Source organism: Leopardus geoffroyi, chromosome D1 (assembly GCF_018350155.1).
Source record: "Leopardus geoffroyi isolate Oge1 chromosome D1, O.geoffroyi_Oge1_pat1.0, whole genome shotgun sequence".
NCBI classification, from domain to species: Eukaryota; Metazoa; Chordata; class Mammalia; order Carnivora; family Felidae; genus Leopardus; species Leopardus geoffroyi.
In genome coordinates, this window is record NC_059329.1 from 22,403,822 (window position 1) to 22,431,041 (window position 27,220).

At 41.8% G+C, this 27,220-nt stretch overlaps 1 protein-coding gene and 1 non-coding gene across 3 annotated transcripts in view; one reads left to right on the plus strand and one right to left on the minus strand.

Annotated features, from left to right (window-relative positions):
* FEZ1 (fasciculation and elongation protein zeta 1) overlaps window positions 1-27,004 on the minus strand; it is a 43,515-nt gene extending 16,511 nt beyond the window's left edge. The window contains exons 1-3 of one of the 2 annotated variants that reach the window (XM_045483364.1): window positions 26,843-27,004; window positions 21,424-21,779; window positions 14,434-14,533 (exon numbers count right to left, since the gene is read on the minus strand). In XM_045483364.1, coding sequence (XP_045339320.1) covers window positions 14,434-14,533; window positions 21,424-21,734 — 411 coding nt within the window. In that variant the 5' untranslated portion in view covers window positions 21,735-21,779; window positions 26,843-27,004. Of the gene's footprint in view, window positions 1-14,433; window positions 14,534-21,423; window positions 21,780-26,151; window positions 26,282-26,842 lie in introns of those variants that run through there. The other variant, XM_045483365.1, reaches the window with a different exon arrangement.
* TRNAK-UUU lies at window positions 5,547-5,619 on the plus strand. Its single transcript has one exon. It is a non-coding gene; the product is annotated as a tRNA-Lys (tRNA).
* Window positions 27,005-27,220: the final 216 nt, after the last annotated feature.

Genomic DNA, 27,220 nt, shown 5'->3' on the forward strand with positions numbered 1-27,220 from the left:
GTGGCCGCCTGGCTTCCGCACTCCCCACTCTGCAGAACGAAGCTCCCGGAGCCCCACTTTGTTCACAACTACACTCGTGGCAAAACTTCTCAGGGCCAGAAAGGCCCAGAAGCTAGAAGTTAGGCTCACCCTGGGGAACAGAGGTTGTTGTTTTCTGTTTGGATGATTTTCTATAGGTGAGTGTGAGATATAACCAGAATTTCTTTGACATTAAATCTACTCTGAAAACGAAAGGCTTACATCTTCTGAGATATAGCAAATTTTCACTGACTGCTAATACCGCATCATTGAGCTACACTGTCTGCTTTCCCAAGGTCTTCCCTCTGAGCTCCTGGCTGAAAGCAGGGAGGGAGCTTCTAGGGACAGACGCTTCTTGCTGTTTAAATGTTAGTGAACCCGAGCAGTGGCATGGATGCCTCTTGGAGCTTTCTCGCCTCTCCCTCTGGCACAAAGCCTGCGGGTCTGATTCGTCAGGCTTGGGTAAAAAGAGACCTGAAAATCAATTATAATGAATGATAAGTCACCCTGAGTTCCTAGTATTGTGTGAGCCATCCCTACCCCACGTTTTCTCAGATCTCAGAAGCCTGACGCTAAAAAGTAATATAAAAGGAGAAACAAACACAAAGTACTTAAAGTCCTGGTTCCTTCCCTCCGCTCTCATGTGTGGATTATCCCCCCTGCCTCTGATTTCACACATCCACCCCATCCCTGGCCTTTTCTCCTCCCTCTCTAGCTTTTGGTTCTCATTCTCTCTTCCTTCCTTACCCTCTCTAGGGCTCTTGCCACATTTTCTCCCCGTCCTAGCAAGCTCTGTTCCGCCTACAGTTTGTGTCCCTTCTCAACAAGCCTTCTTTCCTTATGAATGCCTTTTATAGACTCCCTACTTCCCTTCTTTACCAGGACAATATTTCAGGCAGAGAGTGGAAAACTGGGTGGGAACAAATAGGGAAAAAAAAGAAAAAAATTTGAAAAATGATAACACTAGTACACATGGATAGGATTATATGATTTACACACACACACACTTTTGTACGTGGAAGAGTATGTATACATTCTTATTCTCATATATGGGAGACCTAGAAATTGCTACAGGGAGTTTGTTTAGTCTCTTGTGTGGCATTGGGAAGACTAAAGCCAAAAACAACCTGCAGGCTAGGTCATTTAAGGCTGAATTAGCTTGTAGACTAAAACTCACATTGTGTCCATACTGTAGAAGTGAACTATGACTGTTTCAAGAAAAATCATTCTTCTAAGTGACTTCTTTCCAGAACTGAGAAAAAAAGACCGAGATCCAGAAAAGGTCTGGCCATACTACTCAACAAGCCATTTCTTCCTCCTGCTTTGGGTCAAGGGTGTGCCCCCAAGGCTGTAACGTGGTAGCTTCAAACTTGACACTAAATGTGGAGAACCTTCCCTGGAGCCTATAAGACTGCCAAGTCTTGCTGCACAGAAGTCTGAGTGAGGACTGAAATTACAGAGTCCTTGTGTTCAATAATGACTATTAACCAGATGATTCTATTCCCTCCCCTTATCACAATTGTTTCACACAGGTGGTTGCCTTCTTGACCAAAAGTAAGAGAATGAAGGTACATTTTCACCTTCGGTCAAAAGTTAAAAAAAAAAAAAAAAAATCAATGGCATGCACTCAGCCCGGGGAAAAGACAACTACATCCCCTGTATGCTTGTGAACAACCAGGAAACATCTGTGTGGGGTTAAGTCAATGCCTCTGAATCCCCACAGTGAGATGCACCAGAGCCCAGCAAACAGCATGTAGACAACAGACGCTTCTTGAACGAATTAATGAACACATGAAAGAGACAGGAATGGCAACACTATTGCCTCCTATAGTCAGTCCCTGTCCACATACAACTTAGCTGTTTAGTCACCTGGAAAACAGAAGAGTGGAACACCCGGTCCTGGATGTTCGTTCCTCTTATCCAAGACAACCGCCATGTGCTATTAATTCAAGTTACAGGGACAAAAGAGACTGTCTTTTACATCAATCAGGGACAAAATATTGATTAATTGAAAAACCCAATAAACGTGGAGAACTTTAAATAATAATACTACAGAACTCGAGCATAGTATTTTGACCTAAAAATGTAAGTGTACACGTATTTTTCCCCCAAGCTCCTAACGTAAGGCCAAGGCCTTTTTCTTCATGATGGGCCTCTGAGTAGAGGTTCCATATTGTCTTTCTCCAATCGTCCACATCAGAACACAATTTTTTAAGATGTTTTAAATGATTTCCCATTTCTGTGTTTTTATAGCAGGAGGAAGACAGGAGATAGCACACACATTCCATTATCTCCTCTTCCTCCTGAAATCTGACTACAGCGAGAGCTAAAGGACCAAAAGAGGATATCCCACAGGAACAAAACAAACCAGAGTAAAGACAACAGCAAAGGAGATGCTAGAAAGCAGATGCTGAGCTAGCAGGCTAGAGGAGTAAGCTCTGTAGGAGGAGGCTTCCCAAAGTAAGTGATTTTACCCCAAAGATGCTGAAAGACTCAGAATTAGAGACTTCAGGTGGTACTGGGAGGTGGGGCTGCAAAAAGAAGGATCTGCTGGGATTCTTCATAGGAGCAGCAAGACCCCGGGTCTCTTCTCCCTTCCCACGTAGAAAGGCAACTACCGCCCTCTCACCATTAAAAGAAGTGGAGATTTTACTCTGGAAAGGTTGAACTAGGAGGCCCTGGACTCAAGATACCCATAGCCACCTGAAAGCAGGGGTGAGGGATCTTGCCCCAAACAGAGGGATTAAGTGAAAGTCTACATACTCACCAAGACTCTCCTGCCCTTATTAGGCTCTAAGGACACTGGCAGTCAGGCTTATCCTCCTCAAGCAAAACATGACTCAAGTCACTAACCAGCACATTTCTATTACACTGCCCAAGAAAAAAGACCTATAGATACATGCCAATATTTGGGGCCTCCAAAAAAAAATGACCAGGTCCTTACTGATCACTACAGTGGGGGCAGCAGGAGATAAGACCTGCCCCAAAGGAAGAGCTCAATGAGTCTAGCTTCACTTTTAAATATGAAATTATGGGGGCGCCTGGGTGGCGCAGTCTGTTAAGCGTCCGACTTCAGCCAGGTCACGATCTTGCGGTCCGTGAGTTCGAGCCCCGCGTCGGGCTCTGGGCTGATGGCTCGGAGCCTGGAGCCTGTTTCTGATTCTGTGTCTCCCTCTCTCTCTGCCCCTCCCCCGTTCATGCTCTGTCTCTCTCTGTCCCAAAAATAAATAAACGTTGAAAAAAAAATTTTTTTTTTAATAAATAAATAAATAAATATGAAATTATGCCCAAGGACTGTCAAACATTTGCAGACAATCCCCAACACGAAAGACAGGGACTGAAACAAATACATAGGAAAAGCAAATCAAAAGCAATACAGAGGGCAGAAGAAACTCCTTCCTATCATTACTGTCCTCAGAAAGACATCAAGGAAACACTGCTTCCTCAAAACATGGTCTTTTTAGTAGAATTAATTAAAGAAAAAAAAAACAATAAGAAAGAGCTCTTAGACACTAAAATTATAGTAGCAAAATCTATATTTTCAAAAGAAGAATTGAAGATAAGGTTGAGAAAATCACCGAGAGAGTAAATCAAAATAAGTGGACAGAAAATGGGAGGGTAGAAAAAGCAGAAGATCATTTTAAGTCCAACACTTGAATAAAACAAATTCCAAAACACAAAAACACAAGAGATGGTCTCTCTCAGCCACAAAAGAATAGCTAGTATTGGACTTACCGCTTCAGCCACATACAACTACAAATCTGGACAAAATCTATGAGCCAATTGTTTTGAGGCACTGGGCATAGACAGTGAAAGGCTGTGACCATTGAAAGAAGGGAAAACATGAAATAAATGAAAGCTGAGAATCTGTCACCTGTGAACTAACACTATAAGAAATCCTATAGAAAGTTTTTTGGCCTAAAAGGAAATGATTAAAAATCAGACCCACGGGAAGGAATAAATAATACCAAAAATGGTAAATATTAAAAATTTATGCTTTTTTCCTTCTCCTAATTTCTTTAAAAGACAACTAACTGTCTAAAGCAAAAGATAAAAACTTTGTGTTGTGGGGTACATAATATGGATTGCAGTAAAATATATGACAACAATAGCACAGAGGATAACAGGAATATACTTATACTGCAGAAAGTGTTTTACATTTTATGTGAAGTAGCATAATATTAATACTAAATGTACTATGATAACTTAATAATGCAGAGTATAATCGTTAAAGAAGTCAGTAAAAAACAAAAACAGAAACAAACCAGAAACACACACACCAAGAGGTATAGCTAAAATCTAATGGAAGAAATAAAATGGAATACCAAACAAATCTGATTAACCCAAAAGAAGGCAGGGAAGATGGAACAGAGGAATAACAACAACAACAAAAACCCAGAGAGGACAAATAGAAATGCAAGATCATACATTTAAACACAAACTATTCAAGTTACTTTAAGTGTTAATGGACTAAACACTATGCAAATGAATTAAACCCAATGAACGAAAAAGCACACATCATCATTTTCAGACTAAATATAAAAGATGAGGGTGCCGGAATGGCTCAGTCAATTAAGTAACTGGCTCTTGATTTCAGCTCAGGTCATGATCTCATGGTTCGTGGGATGGAGCTCCAGGCTGGGCTCTACGCTGATGGCGTGGAAGAGTCCCCGCTCCCCGCCCCTCCCCGGCTCTCTCTCTTTCTCTCTCAAAAATAAGAATAATAATAAAAAAAACTCAACTATATGCAATCTATAAAAGACACTCTTTAAACATAAAGACAGGAACAGGTGAAAAGTAAAAGGACTGATAGAAACACCGTACAATCCAGTAATTACACTGGCAGGTATTTACCCAAAGAAAATGAAAACACTAATTCAAATAGACATATGCACCCCTATGTTTATTGTAGCATTATTTACAATAGCCAAGATATGGAAGCAACCTGTGTCCATCAATAGATGAATGAATAAAGAAGATCTGGTATACATATACAATGGAATATTACTTAGCCATACAAAAGAATGAGAATTTGGGGCACCTGGGTGGCTCAGTCAGTTAAGCATCCGACTTCAGCTCAGGTCACGATCTCGTGGTTCATGAGCTCAAGCCTCGAATCGGGCTCTGCTCTATCAGTGCAGAAGAGCCTGCTTCAGATCTTCTGTCTCCCTCTCTCTCTGCCCCTCCCCTACTTGTGCGCTCACACACGTGCATACACACTCACTCTCCCTGTCTATCTCAAAAAAAAAAAAAAACATTAAGGAAAAAGAATGAGGTCTTGCCATTTGTGACAATATGGATGGAGCTAGAAGGTATTATGCTAAGTGAAATAAGTCAGAGATAGTCAAATACCATGATTTCACTTATATGTGTAATCTGAAAGACAAAATAACCAAAAATAGAAACACTCATAAATACAGAGAACAAACTGATAGTTGCCAGAGGGAAGAGTGGTGGGGGTAATGGACAAATAGCTAAAGAGGTACAAACTTCTGGTTATAAAGCAGATAAATCGGGGTGGGGGGGCCACCTGGCTGGCTCAGTTGGTAGAGCATATGACTTTTGATCTTGGGGTCATGAGTTCAAGCCCCACGTTGGGCATAGAGCTTACAATAAATGAATCAATCGATCAATCAATCATGGAGATGAAAAGCACAGGAAAGGAATATAGTCCATAATATTGTAATAACACTATATAGTGACAGATGATAACCACATTTATCATGGTGAGCATTACATAATGTACAGAATTGTCAACTCACTATGTTGTGTGCCTGAAAAAAGAACTAATTTAATGTTATATGTCAATTTTACTTCAATAATAAAAATTAAAACCAAAAACTAAATTGTAGTGGATAAACAGGCAAAATAATCAGTTAAGAAATAGAAGAATTCAACAACACTTAAACCAACTTAATCTAGTTGATCTTTATAGAACATTGCAACCAACAATTACAGAATATACATTCTTTTCAATGGCACATAGTACATTCCTTAGATACAACATATGCTGAGCCATATATCGATCCCAATATATTTTAAAAGACTGAATTTGTACAGATTGTGTTCTCGCCAAAACTAAATTAGAAATCAATGACAAAATGATAACTATAAAATCCCCAAACATTTTGAAATCCAGCAACATACATCTAAATTACCCATAGGTCAAAGAAGAAATCACAAGAGCAATTAGAAAATATTTCAAGCTGAAGGTTAACAAAAACATGCCATATCAAAACTATGGGATTCAGTTAAAGCAATGCTGAAAGGAAATTTCATTACTTTAAGATGCTCATGGTATTGCTGATCTGAATGCTTGTGTCCTCCCCAAATTCACATGTTGAAATCTTAATGCTCAATGTGATGGTATTAAAGGTGGGCACTCAGGGATTTGCTTGGGTCATGAGGGTGGAGCCGTCATGACTGGGATTGGTACCCTAGAAAAGAGGCTCCACAGAGCTCCTGAGATCCCTTGTACCAATAAGGACACAGCCAGAAATTGACAGTCTGTAAGCCAGAAGAGGGCCTTTACCAGAACCTAATCATGCTGGCACCCTGGATGTCCAGCCTTCTTAACTGTGAGAAATAAATCTCTGTTGTTTATAAGCCATCCTGTGTGGTATTGTGTCATAGCAGCCCGAGTGGACTAAGACAATTATTTTTAAAGTTTAAAATCTGATCTAAGCTCCTACCTTACAGGGCGTAGTAAAACCCTAGTCAGTGTAAAGAAGGAAATAATAAAGTTAAGGAAAGAAATCAACAAATGAGAAAATGAACAAACAACAGAGGAAAAGAAAACTAAAAGTGCTATTCTGGAAAGATGAATAAAAGTGATAAACCCATAATTAGACTTAAGAGAGAGGATGGGAGGGAGAGGGAGAGAAGGAGAAAGAAAACACAAATTAGCAGATCAGAAATAAAAAGAGGACCATCACTATAGATCTTACTGACATTAAATAATAAGAACATATCATAAACAACTTTGTGGTCAATACATTCAATTATTTAGATTAAATGAACAAATTCCTTGAAAAACACTATTTGCCAAAATCAGCTCAGGAAGAAATGGAAAATCTGAACACCTCTACATTTATTTATTTATTTATTTATTTATTTATTTATTTTTAATTAATTTTTTTAACGTTTATTCATTTTTGAGAGACAGAGAGAGACAGAACATGAGTGGGGAAGGGGAAAAGAGAGGGAGACACAGAATCTGAAACAGGCTCCAGGCTCTGAGCTGTCAGCACAGAGTCCGATGCGGGGCTCGAACTCACAAACTGCGAGATCCTGACCTGAGCCGAAGTTGAACGCTCAGCCGACTGAGCCACCCAGGCGCCCTGTCCGCTATACATTTACTAAAGAAATTGAATGTGTAACCAAAAATCTTCCACAGAGAAAACACCTGGGCCAGACGGTTTCACTGGTGTAGTCTATCAAATATGTAAGGAAGAGATAATACCAGTCTAAGACAAACTCAGAAAGTAGAAACATTCCCAATTCATGTTATGACATTACAAGAAAAGAAAATTACAGAAAAAGATTCCTTGTGAACATAGATGCAAAAATCTTTAATAAAATATTAGCAAATCAAATCCCACATTATGTAAAATCGATACTATATCATGACTAAGTGGAGTTTATCTTAAGAATGAAAGGTTGCTTTAATATTTGAAAATCGATTAATGTAATACATCACATTAACATAATAAATTGATCTACCTACATAAATGGATCTATGGATTTAACACACAATCACAGTTGAATTTTCAGCAAGTTATAGAAATTGATTAGCTGATTCCACAATTTATATGGAAATGCAAAAGACCTAAAATAGCCAAAAGAGTGGCCCTTGGGTGGCTAAGTTGGTGAAGAATCTGACTCTTGATTTCAGCTCGGGTCATGATCTCACAGTTTGTGAGTTCGAGCCCTGCATCAGGTTCCTCACTGACAGTACAAAGCCTGCTTGGGATCCTATCTCTCCCTCTCTCTCTGCCCTCCCTCCCTCAAAATAAATAAATAAACTTTACAAAATATAAAAACAAAAAGTAAATAAAATAAAATACCCAAAACAACTTTGGAAAAAAAGAACAAAGTTGAAAGACTTATACAGTTGACCCTTGAACAATGCAGGGGTTAAGGGTATCAATGCCCTGCACAGTAATAATCCACATGTAACTTTTGGCTCCCCCAAACTTAACTACAAGTAGCCTACTGTTGATGGAAGCCTTACTGATAATATAGACAGTTGATTAACATATATTTGGTATGTTATATGTATTATACACTGTATTTTTATAATAAAGTAAGCTTGAGAGAAGAAAATGTTATTGAAAATCATAAGGAAGAGAAAACACATTTACAGTACTATACTGTATTTACCAAAAAAACTCCATATGTAAGTGGTCCCATGCAGGTCAAACCCATGTTGTTCAAGGGTCCGCTGTCCTACTTTATATCAAGACTTATTACAAAGCTACAGTAATGAATACAGCATGGTATTGGCATAGACACACAGCAATGAAACAGAATAAAGAATTCAGAAATAGATCCACACATATATGGTCAATTGATTTTCAACATAGGTGCCAAGACAATTTAATAGGGAAAGAACAATATTTCCAATAAGTAGTATCAGAACAATTCGATAGCCATACATGTACACACACACACGCACACGCACACACACACACACACACACACACCAACTTTGACCCTTACCTCACACCATATATAGAAGCTAACTTGAAATGAATCATAAACCACAGAAGAGCTAAAACTATAAGACTTCCAGAAGACTTAAGAACAAATCTCAGTGACTTCTTAAATACTACACAAGAGGGGGTGCCTGGGTGGCTCAGTCAGTTAAGCATCCAACTTCAGCTCAGGTCATGACCTCACAGTCCATGAGTTTGAGCCCCACATCGGGCTCTGTGCTGACAGCTCAGCTGACAGCCTGGAGCCTGCTTTGGATTCTGGGTCTCGCTATCTCTGCCCCTGCCCCACTTGTGCTATCTCTCTCTCTCAAAATAATAAGTAAAGATTTAAAAAATATATAAATAAATAAATAAATAAATACTACACAAAGAGCACAAACTATAAAAGAAAAAAATCAATAAATTGGGATTGATCACATTTAAAAAACATTTGACCTTCAAAAGATAAGGTTAAGAAAGTTAAAAGGCATAGACAAAAAGAAGATATTTGCAAAACATAGGACTTAAGACTTATGTCTAGAATACATGTGTTAAATTAATTAAACAAGGAGGCCATTAGAGTGATGTGGTTTCAATGACTTAGAAGCCTACTAAGCAAACCAAAATCTAAGTCTCTAATGCCTCAAGGTTAAGAATTCAAACCAAAGAACAACCAATCACAAACAGCCAACTGGCCTTTCCCAAATAATACAACAACTTAAGCTATAGTTAGTCAATTTCCTTCTTTGCTTCTACCTTTTCTATATAAAAGTCTTTCCTGTAGCTCCTGTTGGTGGAACACTCCTAACCACTTTAGCTTTGGCACTGTCCTATTTGATTCTTACTCAAGTAAACTCTTAAAAATTTAGTATGCCTCATTTTATCTTTTAATGTAAAGAATAATAACAATTTAGGGGCGCCTGGGTAGCTCAGTCGGTAAGTGTCTGACTTCAGCTCAGGTCATGATCTCGCGGTTCGTGAGTTCGAGCCCCGCGTCAGGCTCTGTGCTGACAGCTCAGAGCCTGGAGCCTATTTCGGATTCTGTGTCTCCCTCTCTCTCTGCTCCTCCCCCCACTCACGCTCTGTCTCCCTCTCTCAAAAATAAATAAAAACATTTAAAAATTTTTAAAAAAAGAATAATAACTATTTAAAGAGAATACAAACACCACATTAAGAAAGTGGGCAAAAGATTTAAATGAGCTCTTCACTGAAGAAGATACACAGATGGTAAATAAGTACATGAAAAGATGCTCCATATCATATGTTACTAAGGGAATTCAAATTTAACCCAAATAAGACACTCCATATACCCACTCAAATGTCTAAAATGTAAAAGGCTCCGTCTCTTTCTGACCCTCCCCTACTCGCAAACGTGCTCATCACTCTGTAGCTCTTTCTCTCAAAAATAAATAAATAAATATTATAAAAATAAACAATAAAATAAAAGGCCATCTATAACAAGTGTTGGTGAGGATGTTGAATAACTGGAGCTCTCAAACTGGAAACCAGTTTGACAGTTTCTTAAAAAGCAAAACATACACTTACCATATGACCCCGACGCTCCACTCATAGGTTATTTTACCCAAGAGAAACAGAGACATATGTCCACAAAAAGACTTAGGCAAGAATGTTCATAACAGCTTTATTTGCAATATTCAAAAACTGGAAACAACCTAAATGTCCATCAACAGGTGAATGAATAAGCAGATTATGGTATATCTATAGAATGGAATCCCCTCTGCAATAAAAAAGAATGAACCATTGATACAAACAACAAAATGGATGACTATCCAAACAATTATACTGAGTCTTAAAAAGCCAAACCAGGGGGTGTCCGGGTGGCTCAGTCGGTTGGGTGTCCGACTTCGGCCTAGGTCATGATCTCGCCATTCCTGAGTTTGAGCCCCACGTCAGGCTCTGTGCTGACAGCTCGGAGCCTGGAGCCTGTTTCAGATACTGTGTCTCCCTCTCCCTCTCTTTGTTCCTCCCCCGTTCGTGCTCTGTCTCTCTCTCTCTCTCAAAAATAAACATTAAATAAAAAGCCAGACCTGCCCCCCCCCAAAAAAAGAATGCATGCTGCATGACTCCATTTATAGGAAATTCTAGAAAATGCAAATTAATCTATAGTGACAGAAATGGGTTGCCTGGAGATTGGAGGGTGAAAGAGAGTAGTAACGGAAATGTTCAGTATCTTGATTGTGATGCTGGTTTCACAGATGTATACATATGTCAAAACTTATCAAATTGAACACTTTAATATGTGCCATTTATCATATGCCAATCATCCTTCAGTAAAGCTATGAGAAAAAAAGAAAACCATAAAATGAAATGAAATAAAAGAATAATACACCATGACCAAGTTGGGTTTATCTCAAGAATGCAAAGTTGACTTAATATTTGAGAATCAATTAATGTAATTTATCATATTAACATAATAAAGGATAAAACTACACATGTAATCATCTCAATAGAGGCAGAAAACAGAAATAATTAATCTTCAGAGAAATAACACAAGAAAACATGCCACAATTTAGTCCAGGTTGAAAGGGCCCACTAAGTATAATGTAGAATGAATGGGAGGGGGGGGGCACACACTACAAGGCACATCACTGGAAAATTTCAAATGAGAAAGAAAAAAGAACATCCTGAAAGCTAGTCACATATAAAAGAAGGAGAATCAGAATGAATTTGAGGGCTTCTCAACAGCAAGTGAAAGCTGGAAGATAAGAGAACAATGCCTTCAGAATTCTGAGTAAAAAAACTTTTTGCAACCTAAATTAACTATCAAGTCAAACTCTCAACCAAGTACATGACAGGAGAATAGACATTCTCGTATATTCTAAAAAAGATATTCTTCTGTACCCTTTCTCAGAATATACCGATTTTTTTCCCCACAAAACAAGGAAATAAACCCAGAAAGATAAAAAACTATGGCAGTCAGAAGGCAGGGAGAGACTCAGGAAGGATCCCCAGGATGAAGGTGAAGGCAAGTCCCAGGGACAACAGCTGGGCATCAGATCTAGAATACAACCAGACTAGTTCATAGCAGAAAGATGACAGTACTAATGTGGATGCTTCAAGACCAAACAAAAAACAAAAAACAAAAAAAAATTCTGAATTGATAGAATATCTGATGTATTTAACCATATTGTGAGATTTAAATTTCACTCCATTTGGGATTGAACTATTGATAAATAGATATACAGAAAACTAAGCAAAACAAAAAACAAAAAACAAAGTCAAGTCTTTACTCCGGGTTAAACAAAAAGTGGTACAAGAAAGGAAATATTTGTATACAACACTACATGATTCAGTAAGAAATAGTATTTACATAGTTACAACAGTATATATTTTGAGTATTGATTTCACTATATAAATTGGTGACAATCCTATGAGAAAGCTAAGTGTATTTGAAGTGGTGTAAAAGAATTAAACTTTTCCATCATGCAAAGTTAATAGATAACAGCCAAAAACTGTTTATTTTAATCATCAAACAGCAATATAAATGTATTACTTAGGAAATTTGAGATATATGCCAAAAGAAATCAAAGTGGGTGGCTCAGTCAGTTGGCTGACAGACTCTTGGTTTCGGCTCAGGTCATAAGCTCACTCTTTGAGGGTTTTAGCCCTTTGTTGGGCCCCATGCCAACAGCACATGGCCTGCTTGGGATTCTCCCTCTTCCTCTCTTTCTGCCCTTCCCCCACTCTCCCTCTCAAAATAAGTAAATAAATGTGAAAAAAAAAAAGTGGTTGGCTCTATGGAATAGGGAAAAGATAAGGCAGGAGCTGCTGGGTGGTTTTTAAGGTCTTATAATATTTCTAAAGTATTATCTGACTCTTAAAGCCATGTACATGTGTTATTTGATCTTCCAAATGCAAAACGTGATTCTCTTTGCTGTCACAATCCAACAGTTTCCATAATTCTGATTATATCACTTATAGTCAGAAGGACAAGGATAAAGACGTTCAAGAACAAACACACCTGATTCCTGGCAATGAACCACTTAAGTAGAAGAGGAGCTACGAGGGCTTGCTAGAAGAAGCCTACCAGCTGTGTGCATTCAGCAAGCCAAGGGCATTGGGTCAGTCGCTCTTTTATAAAAGTACAGAGCACTGGTTAATCTAGCCAATCATTTAAACTGAGGTCAGTTAAAAGAGCTTCTACTGTAATGAATCCAGATAATAAAGGAGATGAAATAAAACAGCCTTAATCCATCCACTTCTGCTACCCTGTCATTTTCCCATGGGTTAGATGGAAGAAATTCTACAAGGAGTGGAACTCAAGATCATCCTTCTCGGGGCCATTCAATTTGCCCTGAAATATTAACCCTCTTGAGGGAAATCTGCAAACGAGGATAAATTAGAGTCCTTCTGAAGGGCAGGCGGTCTTATACATCCTTTGGCTTAATCCACAAAATTAGTTGGAAAGGGAGCCAAAGAGATAAAGCAAAATCTGCCTTTTGCACCATGATGGGCCTGATTTCATTTCAGTAACTAGATTTAGTCCATGGTTGCCTCCTTGTCCTTTGCATTTGGGATAAGGATACATATAAGCATTGCAAGAGAAAATGAGCAGTCAGGAATCAAAACAGGAACTGAGACACAGCCTCCTATAGCCACAATGAGTAGGCTTGCATCAAATCTCTGAGTCTTGAACTCACCATTTTACCTGTCCCACTCAATGAAACCTTGAAGTTTTGAGATTTAGGGATTGCTAATTATTAGAAGAGTTAAGAAGGATATACAGCCACCTTTTCAACCAATCAGGCAACTGCTGATCTTTTTGCTGTGCTATTTTGGGCAATGATCTGCAGAAATTTCTCTCTTGCTTTTTCACTTGGACTCCATTCTGGAGCACCTATGAAGATTAGATCCACCTTCCTTTCCCTCATTTGCCGAGCCCACAGGGCTGTGACAGCCCTTCGTGATAAGAAATCGTCAAATTTCCTTATAGCTGAAACTAGAAAACCAAGCAAGGCAGAAATTGGCTTTTAGTGTGGACAAAGCCATTAAATAATTTTACCTTCCTATATGTAGATTCAGCTAGGAGGGGCCATTTGGATCTTCTGAAAGGTCACTCCCCATAGCCTATGCAGATCAACAAAAAAATAAGTATTCTCTTCATTCAGAAGCCCTTAGGCCACCTTCTTCTTTGGCATCAGTAAGCACAGAATGTGACTCTGGTTCAGCCACAAGAACGGCTTCTCGGTCGAGTCTATAAACGTCTCATTGGCCACTCCCCACTGAGTGGCCACCTCACTCATGTCTAGGCCCCAACTCTGGCCATTAGCCAGGCTTTGAGTTTGCCACAAATCTATCAGCACCTGCCATCCTGTTTTTGGTGAGGCTGAACTCTTCCTTTTGGATAGGAAAACCTGATTCTTTTTAAACCATTATTATTTGAACATGAGAAGACTGTGATAGTCACTCTCCTCCTCTTCAGACCACCTTGTTTTGCATGTTGCAGTACACAGATCAACAACAGAGTAATTTGCATTTATACTTTTTACAGACGGCCATTCGAGTCACCTCACAGACACTGGATGTCCCCTCATCTAATTCTTCACCTCCTCCGTAACTCCTGTCTTACCAGCAATGTTTTGGAGCTATGGGTGAGCTTCATTACCTAATGGGTAAGACTGTTGAATTAATGAATGTTTTTCTAACTGGAATCCACATCTTCTCAAGCCTTATCAAGTAAGGGGCCCCAGAGAGGTACCTCGGTGTCAGAGCTGTTGCCATTCAGAGCCTCCATGTTTGGGTCCCTCCAGTCTTCTGAGAGTGAAGGGATGTAATTGTCTGTCAGAGCATCCCAAACCCTGTAAACAAAGAGAAGCTCTCATTAGCACACATCTGTGGCCTGGCCCTGCCTGGAGGAAGGAAGAGCTGGGCCAGGGGAGGAGAGAGGCTTCTGTGTGTGCCAGGCTGAGATCATCTGCCTTCCAGCATGCAAGAGCAAAGCAGCTTAAAAACCGAATTAGAGGCACTACCAGGAGAGAAAGAGCCAAGAGAATGGGCCCTGGTCAGGGACTGCAGCTTAAAAGGTGTTTGCTTAAGAGAAGAGGAATTTCTCACCATTGAGACACAAATGGTAGAGTCTACAATCAAACCACCTCAGGCAATAAATAAATTGCCCCTGAAAATAAATCTGCCCCTCAACCAAATGGTTCATGACTCATGAACCTAAGAAATGCCCATGTTTCCTTTCCTTTTCTGTGGGCAAAGAAGAGTGAGAGAGAAAGAGGGAGAAAGAGGAAGATAGTGATGTAAGTAGGTAGGTAGGTAATCGACAGGTGGATATCTGGGCAGATTTTCTGGCTGAATCTCTTTGAGATCAGGGCCACCATAGAGTTTAGGTGCATTTCAATTTCAGAGGCCTGCAATCTAAATGGTCAAGAATTAACTCCCTGACATCTAATGTAACTAAAGGGATAATGCCAATGCTGTTAACGCTTACTAACTACCCAAAATGTTCTAGCGAGCCCGTGGTGGCATACTCCCCCAGCTCCAGCAAAGTAGAGTGTAAGTGTTCCCTGTCCCCATCATGGACACTGCAAGGCAAATGTATGAAAGGAACCGATCAATACACCTCTAACAATTAGGTTGTAGTGAGGGAAGATGGGGGGGTCCCTTTATTACATGGCTTTAAAAAGTTCTGATATGTACATTATAAGAAAAACTTTTCTTTAATTTGTGTCATTTAATTCTCTTATTTCAGAAATATTTCTTTGGGGGGGAGAAAAGGAGGTGTTGGGGGAAAATCCTAAAGTCACAAACTCTCACACACAGGAAAATAAACAAAGGAGTCAACATCTAGAGATTAATGTAAATCAGTAAACCAAGCTCCTAAAATAATGTCATCCATGGAAGCCAGTGGCACTTGAGTTAATATTAGCTAAGGATAAATGAGGGCTCTATGCAATATCCTTCAGGTGCCTATGCATGTCAAACAAGGTATAAGAAGGTAAATTGTATTTAGACAGACTCACATGAAGAAGCAGCCATTTAAAAGTAAGCAAATATGTATATATGTGGATCAAATTCAAAACATGACAGAATACGGTGTGAGACACTGAAAAGGTAAGTGCAAGGTGGACAAGAACACAGACAGCTGACATTAGGAGAGACGAGTTCTCTTAGCATATGTCAAATCGGGAATAATATATGATGCATGGGCATAGAGCAAGGAGACGTTCCCAGTGCACAAAGCATACAGTCGGCGATGCAACACATTAAAGGAGCTCAAGAAAGCACAATTTAATAGCAGTGCTTGGGTTATCCGCTGACTCATTATTTTCCTGCAATTACAAGCAAGCACTTTGAGAGGACTCATCAAGTGTTCATTAGACATCCATTCAGCAGGATTTTAGTCTGCTTCTTAAACATGGGTGATAATCCAATCTCCATCAGGCACTATTAGAGCTTCATTAATCCAGCCTAATGCTAAATGCAAGTCTCGGTAGCACTGTACAGCCAAGAGGCAAAGATGATTTGCTACGTCCAAGACAAAACTCCAAGAACCACACCCAGTGGGGGAAGGCCAGACTCCTCCTTGCATTACATTCTCTGCCGCAAGAATCAACAACAAGCATGCAAGCACTGACCTTCAGATTTGTCCCTGCAGCAAGTGCCTGGAAAAATAAAATTCAGCAAAGCCCAAAATAGGTGGGAGCCTTTTGTGTCTCTCCTAGGCTGGCTGGAAGCTGGGACTTTTAATGAACTGCACACTTCCCAATGACCTTGAAACTGTTTCTGTCCTTCAAATGACAACTGGGGGGCTCTCTCAAATTATTTAGGGAGTGGCGGTTTTTCTCATGTGGGCCTTGACTGACATACTCTGGATTTCACCTTCTAACTCTAGATTTTTATGACAATTCCCTACACCATTTTCTCCTCGGGATTTCGAGCCATCCTCATTCTTTCCTGTTTTGTCCAGATTTTCTTCTTTTCTGAAGTACTCTTTATCCAATACTAACCCTAGCAGTCACTACTTAATGACCACTTACTATAAGTCATGTACTCTCTTCTAAACCTTTGTGTGAATTAATTCATTCAATCCTCACAACTCTGTAAGGCAGATCCTAAGGTGAAAAAAAAAAAAAAAACAACTAAAACAGACAAGTCAGTTAACTTGTCTAAGGTCACACAGCCAATAATGACAGAGGTGGGATTTGTAACCAGGCCATACGGCTACAGAGCCCTATATTCCTAACCACAAAACTATCCTAAGTCTTTATCATTTTGTGACTGGCTCGGGCACGGGCATCAGAGTAATATACCAAGTTCCCAATCACAAGCTAGAACAGCAATTCAGAAACCAGCTCTGCGTGAAAGATCTCTAACTACATTATTCTTGGACATAGCGCTTTCATCAGTCTACAAAAGGAGGAATGGCAGGGGCAGCGGGGTGCATGACTGCTTCCTGTCTATCTCTCCAGCCCCAGTGAAGGTTAAATGGAAGGCGAAGGCAGAACACTGGCGGCAGGCTGGCAGCCAGAGCAGACCGGGTGGTGGGAGGGAAAAACACAAAGCTTTCTGTGAGGAAGAGAATGGGAAGGGCTTTTCTTCCTCAACGCCCCCCCACCCCCCGCAGAGAGGCTATCTGTTCTATCCTGAGCAGGGGCCTTGGGCATGAACATATTCCCTTTTATAGTCACCCTGAGGTGGACTGTGAAATCCTACTTTCCCTGAGAAGTGTCCTGCCACTCGCTCTTATCTTGGGGGAAGGAGACTCTGAATGTTATCTCCTATATCTGTTATCAAAGAGCCAAGATTAAACAGGTCGCCTCAATTCCTGGCTTTTGCTGCCATGGCACCCGCGATTCAATTTGCTCTCTCAGTCCCTATAGTGACAGAAAAGGCTTTTCCTATGGCTGTTTTATAGCCTGGGCTCAGGTGCCTATGGAACTGACTAAGCTATCTTTCACCACACAGGGCTGGGGATTTGTAAAGGGAAGCTGGCACCGGGTGAACACACCCAACAGAATGGGTTGTGACAAGACGCACATACACAAAGATCTGGGTCTACTGGCAATCATGTAGCCATCAAGGCTACATGAATCCTGCCCCCCTCCACACCCCTCTGTTCTTGACAACATGGTAGGCAGCTAGCCTAAAGGGCTTATTAGAATTCCAATTTGATAACATTTCCCTTAAGCCCCTCCAGGTTGGCTACTGCCCTTATCGAGTGTCTCGTGTCCAATCAAGCCAACAGCCACATTTCGATGTGTGTTCATGCGAGTACACTTTCGCTGCTAAGACTTAGGAATTATTATTAGCACATAATGACTTTGAACAACTTTTTAGATTCTTTCAAGCACTGAAATAGAATCAATACTACCTTGGCCTTCTATAGGGGGAAACTGAGCCTCTGAGAGGATAATTAACTTTCCTCAAAATCACAGTTATCCATCTACTTTCCATATCCTGGTTGTGTGGTATTTACTTGACTTCACCTTCAAGTATGGCTGACTACGCACCATGTATTTATTGTGTAGACTTACTTTTAGCACTTTTCACCCAATAATTCTATCTGCAGAACAGCAAATGGTGATTGTTCTCACAAGTTTGGCCCCTCTTTACCTTACAGGTGCCTGTACGAGGGCGGATTGTAATCCCAGTGAGGCAGGTGGTGGGGTGAGGATTGTCCATTCCCCTTCTGTAACGGTCCCCTAGAGAGGCTCTGGCCTCCAAGTTCAATCTCTTATGAGACAGGAAGGATGATCACACATATGCAAAGAGCAGATTCTGGAAGAGTATCCAAATTTAAAACCAGGAAAAATCTATTCAAATTTGACTCTCTTGTAATGCCTAATACTTCCATTCCCTGATAAATCAGAGAGAAGTTGACGTCTCAGCCAATCCCCTATTAGCAAAATAGTTCCAAAGGAGGACTAGAGAAATCCAAACTCTAAAGGGAATGACCACATTTGCTTTATGATTTGTGCTCTCTTGAAGGAGGTTAGTTTGACCGAGAAGTTCACTGCTTTTGTTTTATGTTTTTATTATGTCCTGCTAACCCACCCAACACACTTTCAACTCATTTGTGGAGGAAATATCCATCCAATTAGCAAACCTAAGGAAGTTTATTACAAGCTATGCTCAGGAGAATCACAACCAGATTAGATATCAAATTATCTTTTCCCTTACTTCATCATAACTTTACAGTTGAAGTATATGAATAGGTATCTATAAACAACGTGTATAATTTAACTCTGATTTTTAAGTTGGAAAGGTTTAAATACATTGACCACCTTGAAAGCACAGTGTTAATTTTTCTCTTCCCAGATTCCTCCCTCTACACTATCCCCAAATTGTATTTTATCTCTAAGGAACTATTCAACCTTTGGTCTTTTAGCTGAGGCAGTCAATGAGGCAGGCAACTCAGAAAAATCAGGGTGAGGAGACCAATAATCCCATGTGATGGTAATTAACATTGAGTGGCCTCTGCTAATGTGCTAGAAGAGAGTAAGAACTTGCTCACCGGGCCTTCATCCTTAATGAGGCAGAGGGGGGCTTAGATAGGGGAGGAATGATTTGTTGGAAGCAAAAGGAATGGGACGCATCTTAAAATGTCATTTTCAGAGCACAGCCTGGGTAAGGTAAGAAATTAGGTTCTTTCCAAGTCCTTAGCCCCGCTTCATCAAGATTGAGCTCTGGAGGTTTCAAAGATGAGGACCCACACAGTCAACTAAAGTTAAGTGACTAGCCCAAGGTCACACAGTGAGTTAGCGAGAGTATGAAAATTATAATTCATAGTCTTTTGTATTTCTAGTTCATTGCCTGGTGCAATGAACTATAGTGAAAAAATACTCTGTATAATAAAGCCCCAGAGCCATTCTTTTTAGACTTACAGGAGTTGAACAAATTAATAACGGGCTCAGAATTTAAGAAAAAATCAGTTTGAAACTTAAAATTGAATTAAAACACATAGCCCACAGTTACAGTACTGGTCACCAGGGTAAAATGTTCTCTGTGATCATGACTTCAGGCTAACATTAATTAAAAGAAAAGAAGGAAATGGTGTGGACCTGGAATTCCGTTACCTGTACCTACAAAACTAGCTATTATTGTTCACCCAATTCATTCAACATTCAGTATTCCATTCAAAAACTATTATTTGAATACTTATGACACACCAAGCCCTGTATTAGACATGGGGATATAATAGTAAGACAGACACAGAGTCCCTGTATACTCACAGAGTCATCAAGCGAGCAACTATATCCCAAACAGGTCAGGTTTAGTTGTCTGGGACACACCTTTCGCCTCACTTATTTATGGGCAACTCTTGCCACTCAAGTTCATAAAAAGAGAAACCAAAAGCCCAGTTGCTCCCAAGTCCCATCACAACCACTTGACATTTGTTGTGTGATTCCATAAGAACAATTGATGCTTGGGGTGCCTGGGTGGCTCAGTTGGTTAAGGGTCCAGCTCTTGGCTCTTGAGTTCAAGCCCGCGTCCTCATTGGGCAAAACCTACTTGGGATTCTCTCTCTCACTCTCTCTCTCTCTCACTTTCAATCTCTCAAAATAAATCAATAAACTTTAAAAATAAAGAACAATAGGGGCGCCTGGGTGGCTCAGTCAGTTAAGCATCCAACTTCGGCTCAGGTCATGATCTCACTGCTTGTGAGTTCGAGCCCCACGTCGGGCTCTGTGCTGCCAGCTCAGAACCTGAAGCCTGCTTCAGATACTGTGTCTCCCCCTCTCTCTGCCCCTCCCATGTTCATTCTCTGTCTCTCTCTGTCTCTTAATAATAAATAAATGTTTAAAATAAATAAAATAAAATAAAATAAAATAAAATAAAATAAAATAAAATAAAATAAAATAAAATGCAAACACAAGGGGCAGCTCTTCCTGCTCACGGGTCCTGTCCCTGTGCTTTAATTAAAAAAAAAAAAAAAAACCCAACTCACCTTTTTAAGAAAGAAAGAACAATTGATGCATATTTTATCTCTACAGGGAATTCAGGCCTATTTTTACTAAGTGCCCAAAACACCCTTCTTTAATTTATGTTACAAATTATCCTCTTCTTTTTCTAGTCCCTCCTCAAACAGCAGTTTTCTCAAATCCCTTTTCTTGACTACTGTTAAGACCCTAAAAGGGGACTAGTAAGTGACACAGGGAATCTGTATACTCAAAAGTCATGTCACCTAATTATCACCTTTATTTTGGCCCAAGGTAATCCCCTGGGCTGTCAGTTCAATTTGTATGCTTTCTTATTTGGATATATCTTAACATTTGTAGATGATTTTCCAGTCCTGAGGGGGGATTTGTTAACAGTTTGGAGATTTTCATAATTCTGGTGTTTCTTGAAGCAAATTGTTCCAGTGACAGATTCCTCCGTCACAGTTAATTAATTTCTTTTCTGATCCTTATTTCTAATATCTGGGTGGATTACTACTGATACAAAGAAACGGAGCATAGATGGACCCTAAAATGGATCATGCTCCTAAAATTCTATTTTGTACCTAAGAAAATCTATTTTCTAAAAAGTCTTCATTCCTCTAAGATTTCAATTTAGAAACCTCTCCAGGTCCCTGTAAAGGGACATCATAGAATAATGTCAGCAATTACCAGGGCCCTGCCCCACTGACATGAAAGCATAAGTGAGATGCCATGAACCCACAGACACGAGTTCTATGTCAAAGAGCCCCAGACTACAGGGCTCATGTCTGAAGCAACAGAGGGCAATTAAGACTTCTTACTCCTCATCCTGCAGGGTCTCTTCCTCCTCCTGGATCTGGAATTGGTTCTTCACAGGAGCCAGGGTCTCCGTCTTGGCGTTGTAGTTCCGGAAGCAGACATTGAGCTTCTCATCAAATTCGTTCACGAGGTCCTCCATGGACTTGAAGCTGATTATTTCCGAAGAAAAATTCTCAAGCTCAGAGAGGGAGGGATCCTCTAGATGGTGGGGAGATGAGCCATAGAAACACTGTGGTTTCTCCTCCTGGTCCTCCGAGCAGCAGGGTCGAAGGTCCTCAAACTCTTCATCCAAACTCACCAGTGGAGCCTCCATTCTCTCACAGCAATAGGACAACTGTGACTTTCAGGATTCGTTGATCTAGGAGAAACAAACAAGGTAATGTGAGCTTGGACCGGGCTTTTGTGCCGCCTCTGCTGAGGAACCATAACCACATAATCCATTACTCTGTATCCCTCTGAAAACGGAAGACTCCACTTTCCAGGCATCCGTCACTTCTGTACTTCCTCGCTATCATACACTTGACCTTAGCAAGTTACTTAATTCTCTGTGCTTCTCTTTATTCTTCTCGAGACAGAAATAATAATCTTCAAGGGATTGTCTTAAGAGTTAAAGGAGTAAAAATACAGGTAAGTGATTAGAACAGGTAATCACTGGCAGATAATAAACATCATTGTTGTCCCATATGTTCTCTGTTTATAATAATAATAATAATAATAATTGTTATTGATAATACTAATTATTATTATTGCCATAAGTCCACGTCCTTAACCATGTGCTCTGAAAACCAGAAGTCTTTCATAACTTATTTGGTGGCAAAAACCGACTTGACCTAAACTCACTTGGCAACTAAACCTAACCTACATGAATATAAAATTGCTTATGGTTTCAATTTATTCCATTGAGTGTGTTTTGCTGCAGAAATAATAATTTTTTTAATTATACTGATTGTTGCCCCAATCTCCAGGAAATGATATGCAGAATTCACACTCTATTACTGCTTTCTAAAATGCCTGGCCCCAAGGGTTTGGGATAGGGATGCATGGACCTAGATATGACTACCCTCAAAAACAAGCACCTGAGCATTTCCAAGATACAGAGCTCATGTCTGGGGCTAAAGGAACGGATTAAATGACTGGTTATCCTGAAAGAGATAGACCCAACTACCCATGTGCTCTAAGGTCAGCCTCCATGACCATCTTGGACACCACATCCTGGAAAGCTGCACACTCAGGCCTACTTTCATTTCCTGAGCTCCAGGCCCTCTTCAGACACTGCCTTCCACTGTGATTTATCCAACTGTGTGTGTATCCAAGCCCTTCCCCAATTTTAATTTAAATTCCTCGAGGGCACAGACGTCCTCTGGACATCCTGCATCGTTCCATCCTGTACACACTGCTCTGCGGCTAGGCAATCAATCAATGTGTGTTCATTGAAAAATGATCATCTGTCCCCCACATACATTTTTCATTTCCAATTTTAGGCAGCACAGCATTACTGTCTGTCATGCCCTTCTCTACATACTCCACTTTCTTCCCTGTAATGCGGAAAGGCAACCAAACTTTTCTCTCCTGTCTGTGTAATTTCTGATCCAGTTAGATGCTTAAATTGGAACCACTACCGAGGAGAACTGAACAGACAGCAAAAATAATGGGTTTTGCCCTGAAAGTGCCATTCTCCATCTCTGTCTATAAAACTTAAACTCTAAGTAAGTGAGGCAAAGGCCATGCCAGGTGGGGACTCAGACAGCTCTTACCAGGATTGTACTGGGAGGAAGCCAATTACCGTTGCATCACATCAAAATATATTCCGAGTATTTACAGTGTGCAAAGGCAACATGTTGGGACCTTATGACATCTTGGAAATAACATATGCTCAAGAGCCAACAGACCTACCTGCCAATGTGTGGCTGAGTGACAAGCATCATGGGTTCCAATTTTCTCATTTGTTACAGTGAAGGTGTTGGTATAGAGCTAATAGCTTTGGAAGTTAATTTTAATAACTTATTAGTGTAATTGATAATCTTAATTGTAATAATATATTTTAATAATGTATTCTATTAAATCCAAGATGTCCAAAAGATCGCATTCCAATATGTAATCTATATTTTAAAATATTAATGAAACATTTTACATTCTCTTTTCATACTACTTCTTTGAACTCCAGTGTGTATTCACAGTACATTTCCACTTGGACTAGCCACATGTCGCTTGGGGCTACCAGAGTGGACAGCACAGCTATAAAGCAATACATAACTAATTGCCACTCAGGCGTTCTTCACCTAGGGTCTACAGACCCCTAAAGGGCTCTTTGAATATAACTATATTTTATGCACTTAAAAACATATTTGGAGGAGAATCTCATAGATTTCTCTACATTGTCAAAAGGGGCCAATAGCACAAAAAAGATTAAGCATCCCTGAGTGCCAAAGGGAGTTGAGAAAAGATCACAGAGTGCAGTAGGGAGCAAGGAAGGTTTTACATATGGGGGATTTGGGTTGACCAGAGCAGGACTCTGTGATGGTTAAGAGCCTGGATTCCAGGTTCCCATCCTGGTCCTATCACTTCCTAGCGATGAGACTTTGGGCAAATTATCAGCCTCTTTGTGCCATGGTTTCCTCAGCCATAAAATGAGGTTTAAAACAGTATTTAAGCTGAAGGTTATTTTGCAGAGTAATGAAAATAATCATTGGCAGTGCTAAACACAATGTATTGCATATGTGGTGTTTGATAAATGTCAATGATTTTAGGAAAATGAGGATAACTTAGTTTCACAGCAAATGTAGGGGGAGGGTGTTTCAAGTAAAAAACAAAACAAAACAAAACAAAATCCCCCTGCCATGATAGTCTATGTGCAATGCTTTATATGCTGATCAAATGGGAGAACTATTGCTGAATAAAATTTATCACCTTTTTTACTAAGGCACCCCTGCTATTTTCAATTTATTTGGTGAAAGCTTCTTGGATCACTGGCCCCATTTCAGAAAGACATGATGTTAGAGATATTTACACTTCCTTTAGACTTGTACTCTTCTCTAGGAGAGAAGGGGGAGCCAGAATGAATAGGTGATACCAATGGGGTACTAATTCGAAATGGCACAAACTATATTATTAACCAGCAACAAAAGGGCAATCCAATCAGCATCTAAGACAAAGATTGAGTTTTGGGTGTTGTCAACAGGAAGGTTATGCTCAAAGCACCTATGCTCAGCCCAGGCAGCCTCTAGAAAATGGATTCACCCAGATGATGATAAAAGAACGGGATATCACAGCTCTAGAGTTCAGAAATGTGGCCATTTGAACAATCCATAATATAGCCAGCTTTCTTTTCATCAACTCACTTCCCAAGAGCAAAGAAGCTCTGCATGAATGACCACCTGGAGATGAAACCAAAACTGAAAGCCTGCCCTGGGAATTGGATATCACTCAATACCCAGACTGAGCCGGGTATTTGTACAAAGACCCCAGACTATGGCAGAGGCCGTGAGAGCCTGGCTCAAGGAGGGGTCTCTGGGTTGGGGCTGGCAGCCTTTCTTGAACCTGTGCCCTTTGTCTCCTTCCTTTAGCTCACTTTCTTTTGCTCTTCTCTCTTGGTGGGGTGCCTTTGCACCCCCACTGAAATGTCCTACCCTTGCATCCTGGCTCGCCCGCCCATGTCTTCATTCACAGCTCATCCTAGAGGCCTCCCCGCTTAAAAGCGAGGGGTAATACAATTGATTGCTTATCCTCTTTCTCTATACTTCCAAAATCAATTTTTTAAAAATACATGAAGAGTGGCAGAAAAAGGGAACCACCGAAAGGTCACCTTGTCTTTTTCTCTTATCCTAGAACAGAGTGCAGGACTATAGTTTGATTATGTCCTATAATCTATTGCATTTATTTTGGCTCCCAATAGATGGTGTAATTTGGAAGAGAAAAAAGGGCTCTGAGCTTAACAGAGACCCTGTAGGAAACACATAAGCCTCTCCTTTGCAGCATAACGATGCACTAGCTGCAGCTTGGGGCTGCAGTACAAATTTTCACTCCCTGCTTTGCTGAGCTGAGCAGAGTGGAGGGGGAGCAGTAGAGAATTCACCATGCCTCCCCCTGCTGGGCCTCTGCACCTGCACCGAGGCCCCATTCCATCTCCCCCTTCTTCCTATTACCTACCCGGTAGATCAGTTGATTTCTATCTCCTCACCACACCTCATCCCTAAAATCTGCCCTCCACTGATCCACGGCAGTTTCCCACTGCTACTCAGCAAAAGCAGTCAGTATACAGGATTGTGCCAGCTTCCCATTGCCACAGAAAGAGAGTATTTTGTTGCACAGAAGTCAGCAACCCCTTTGCGGTTCCGCTTCCCCACCCCCCACCCCGTCCCCCTCCTCCTGCTGCTCCACTCACCCTCATCTCACATCCCCCTCCTCTCCACCCCCCGGGTCTGTTGGGGTAAAGAAAGGCTTCTCCAAGCAGCACAATGGCTGGCGCTACGGGGAAAACTGGGCTCATCCCGCGCAGGCCGCACACATACTTCCCGGCCCTTTGGCCAAAACAAGAGCGGGACACGGGAGTGGCAGGGAGATCCGGGGGTGTCGAGCAGTGAAAAGGGAAGGGATAGGCAGAAAGAAGGGAGGGCTGGGATCACACGCCCGCCCCAGGGCTCTGTCAAGCCTTGCACCCCTGAACCCCAAGGGGTCCTGGGCCCACCGGAGGGCAGCGCCCCCACCACCACCACCCTCGTCCTTTCTCCGACCTGTTCCGTAGTAAAACAATTGCTCCCGCAGCGTCTGCGGCAGCTGCCAGCGGTTCTGACACTGCAGGAATGCATGGTCCTGGGGAAAGGCTCGGCACCCCAGGGAGGGGCACGGGCGGGTGCGGGGTCAGGCTCGTAGGGGCACAGAGGATTCTGGGGCGTTTAAGGGTGTCCGGGCAAGATAACGGTCTCGGGAGGAGGTACAGATCCACTGGCCCACACCACCGGGCAGCGTTCCCCGGTTCCCCCAGCCCCCCAGTCCGCGCCGCCTCCCGTGTCTCTCTCTCTGTCTCTCTCTCTGTCTCTCTCTCTCTCTCTGTCTCTCTCTGTCTCTCTCTCTCTCTCTCTCTCTCTCACACACACACACACACACACACACACAACACTCGCACACGCACGCCAGGCCTGGCTGGGGGGCCAAGGCTCTGATCTGATGATGCTTGAAGTGCCCATCATCCCACAGCTCCCGGCCCGGGCGCTGCACTCCCGTGAAGGGCTGGGCAGGAGGGCGACGGCCTCGGGGCTCCTTCGTTCCGATTCCAGGATGGGACGGGCTGGGGGCGCGGGGCTGCGGCGCCCCCCGACCCGCCGACGGAGAAACCCGAGTCGCGGGGCCTCCTTCACCACCCCCGTCCAACCCCCACCCACGGCAGTGGGTCGGTCGGGCTAAGGTCGCCCCCCGCGACGGCACCTGTGCGGGTCCTGGCGGAGGGAGGCGGTTCGCGGGGCTCAGCGGGACACCCCCATCCACGGGCCGCGGGGAGCGGCCGGAGCACAGTGCGGCGGCGGCGGCGGCGGCGGCAGCGGCAGCGGCAGCGGCGAGCCAGCGAGCGCTCCCCCCGCAGCTCGGCCGGCGCCCGGCTCCGCTCCCCTCCTCCACCCCGCCCCCTCCGCCCCCTCCCCGCGCTCGTGCCCGGGCCCTCGGGGGCGCGCCCGCGCCCGGGCACCCGCCCGCTGGCACGCGCCCGGCCCGACGTCATCTACTCGTTAGCATTCAGAGCCTTCCTTGCAGCATGTGGCCTGCCTTTATTAATATTTATGAATTACTATTTCTCCCCTCTCTAACATT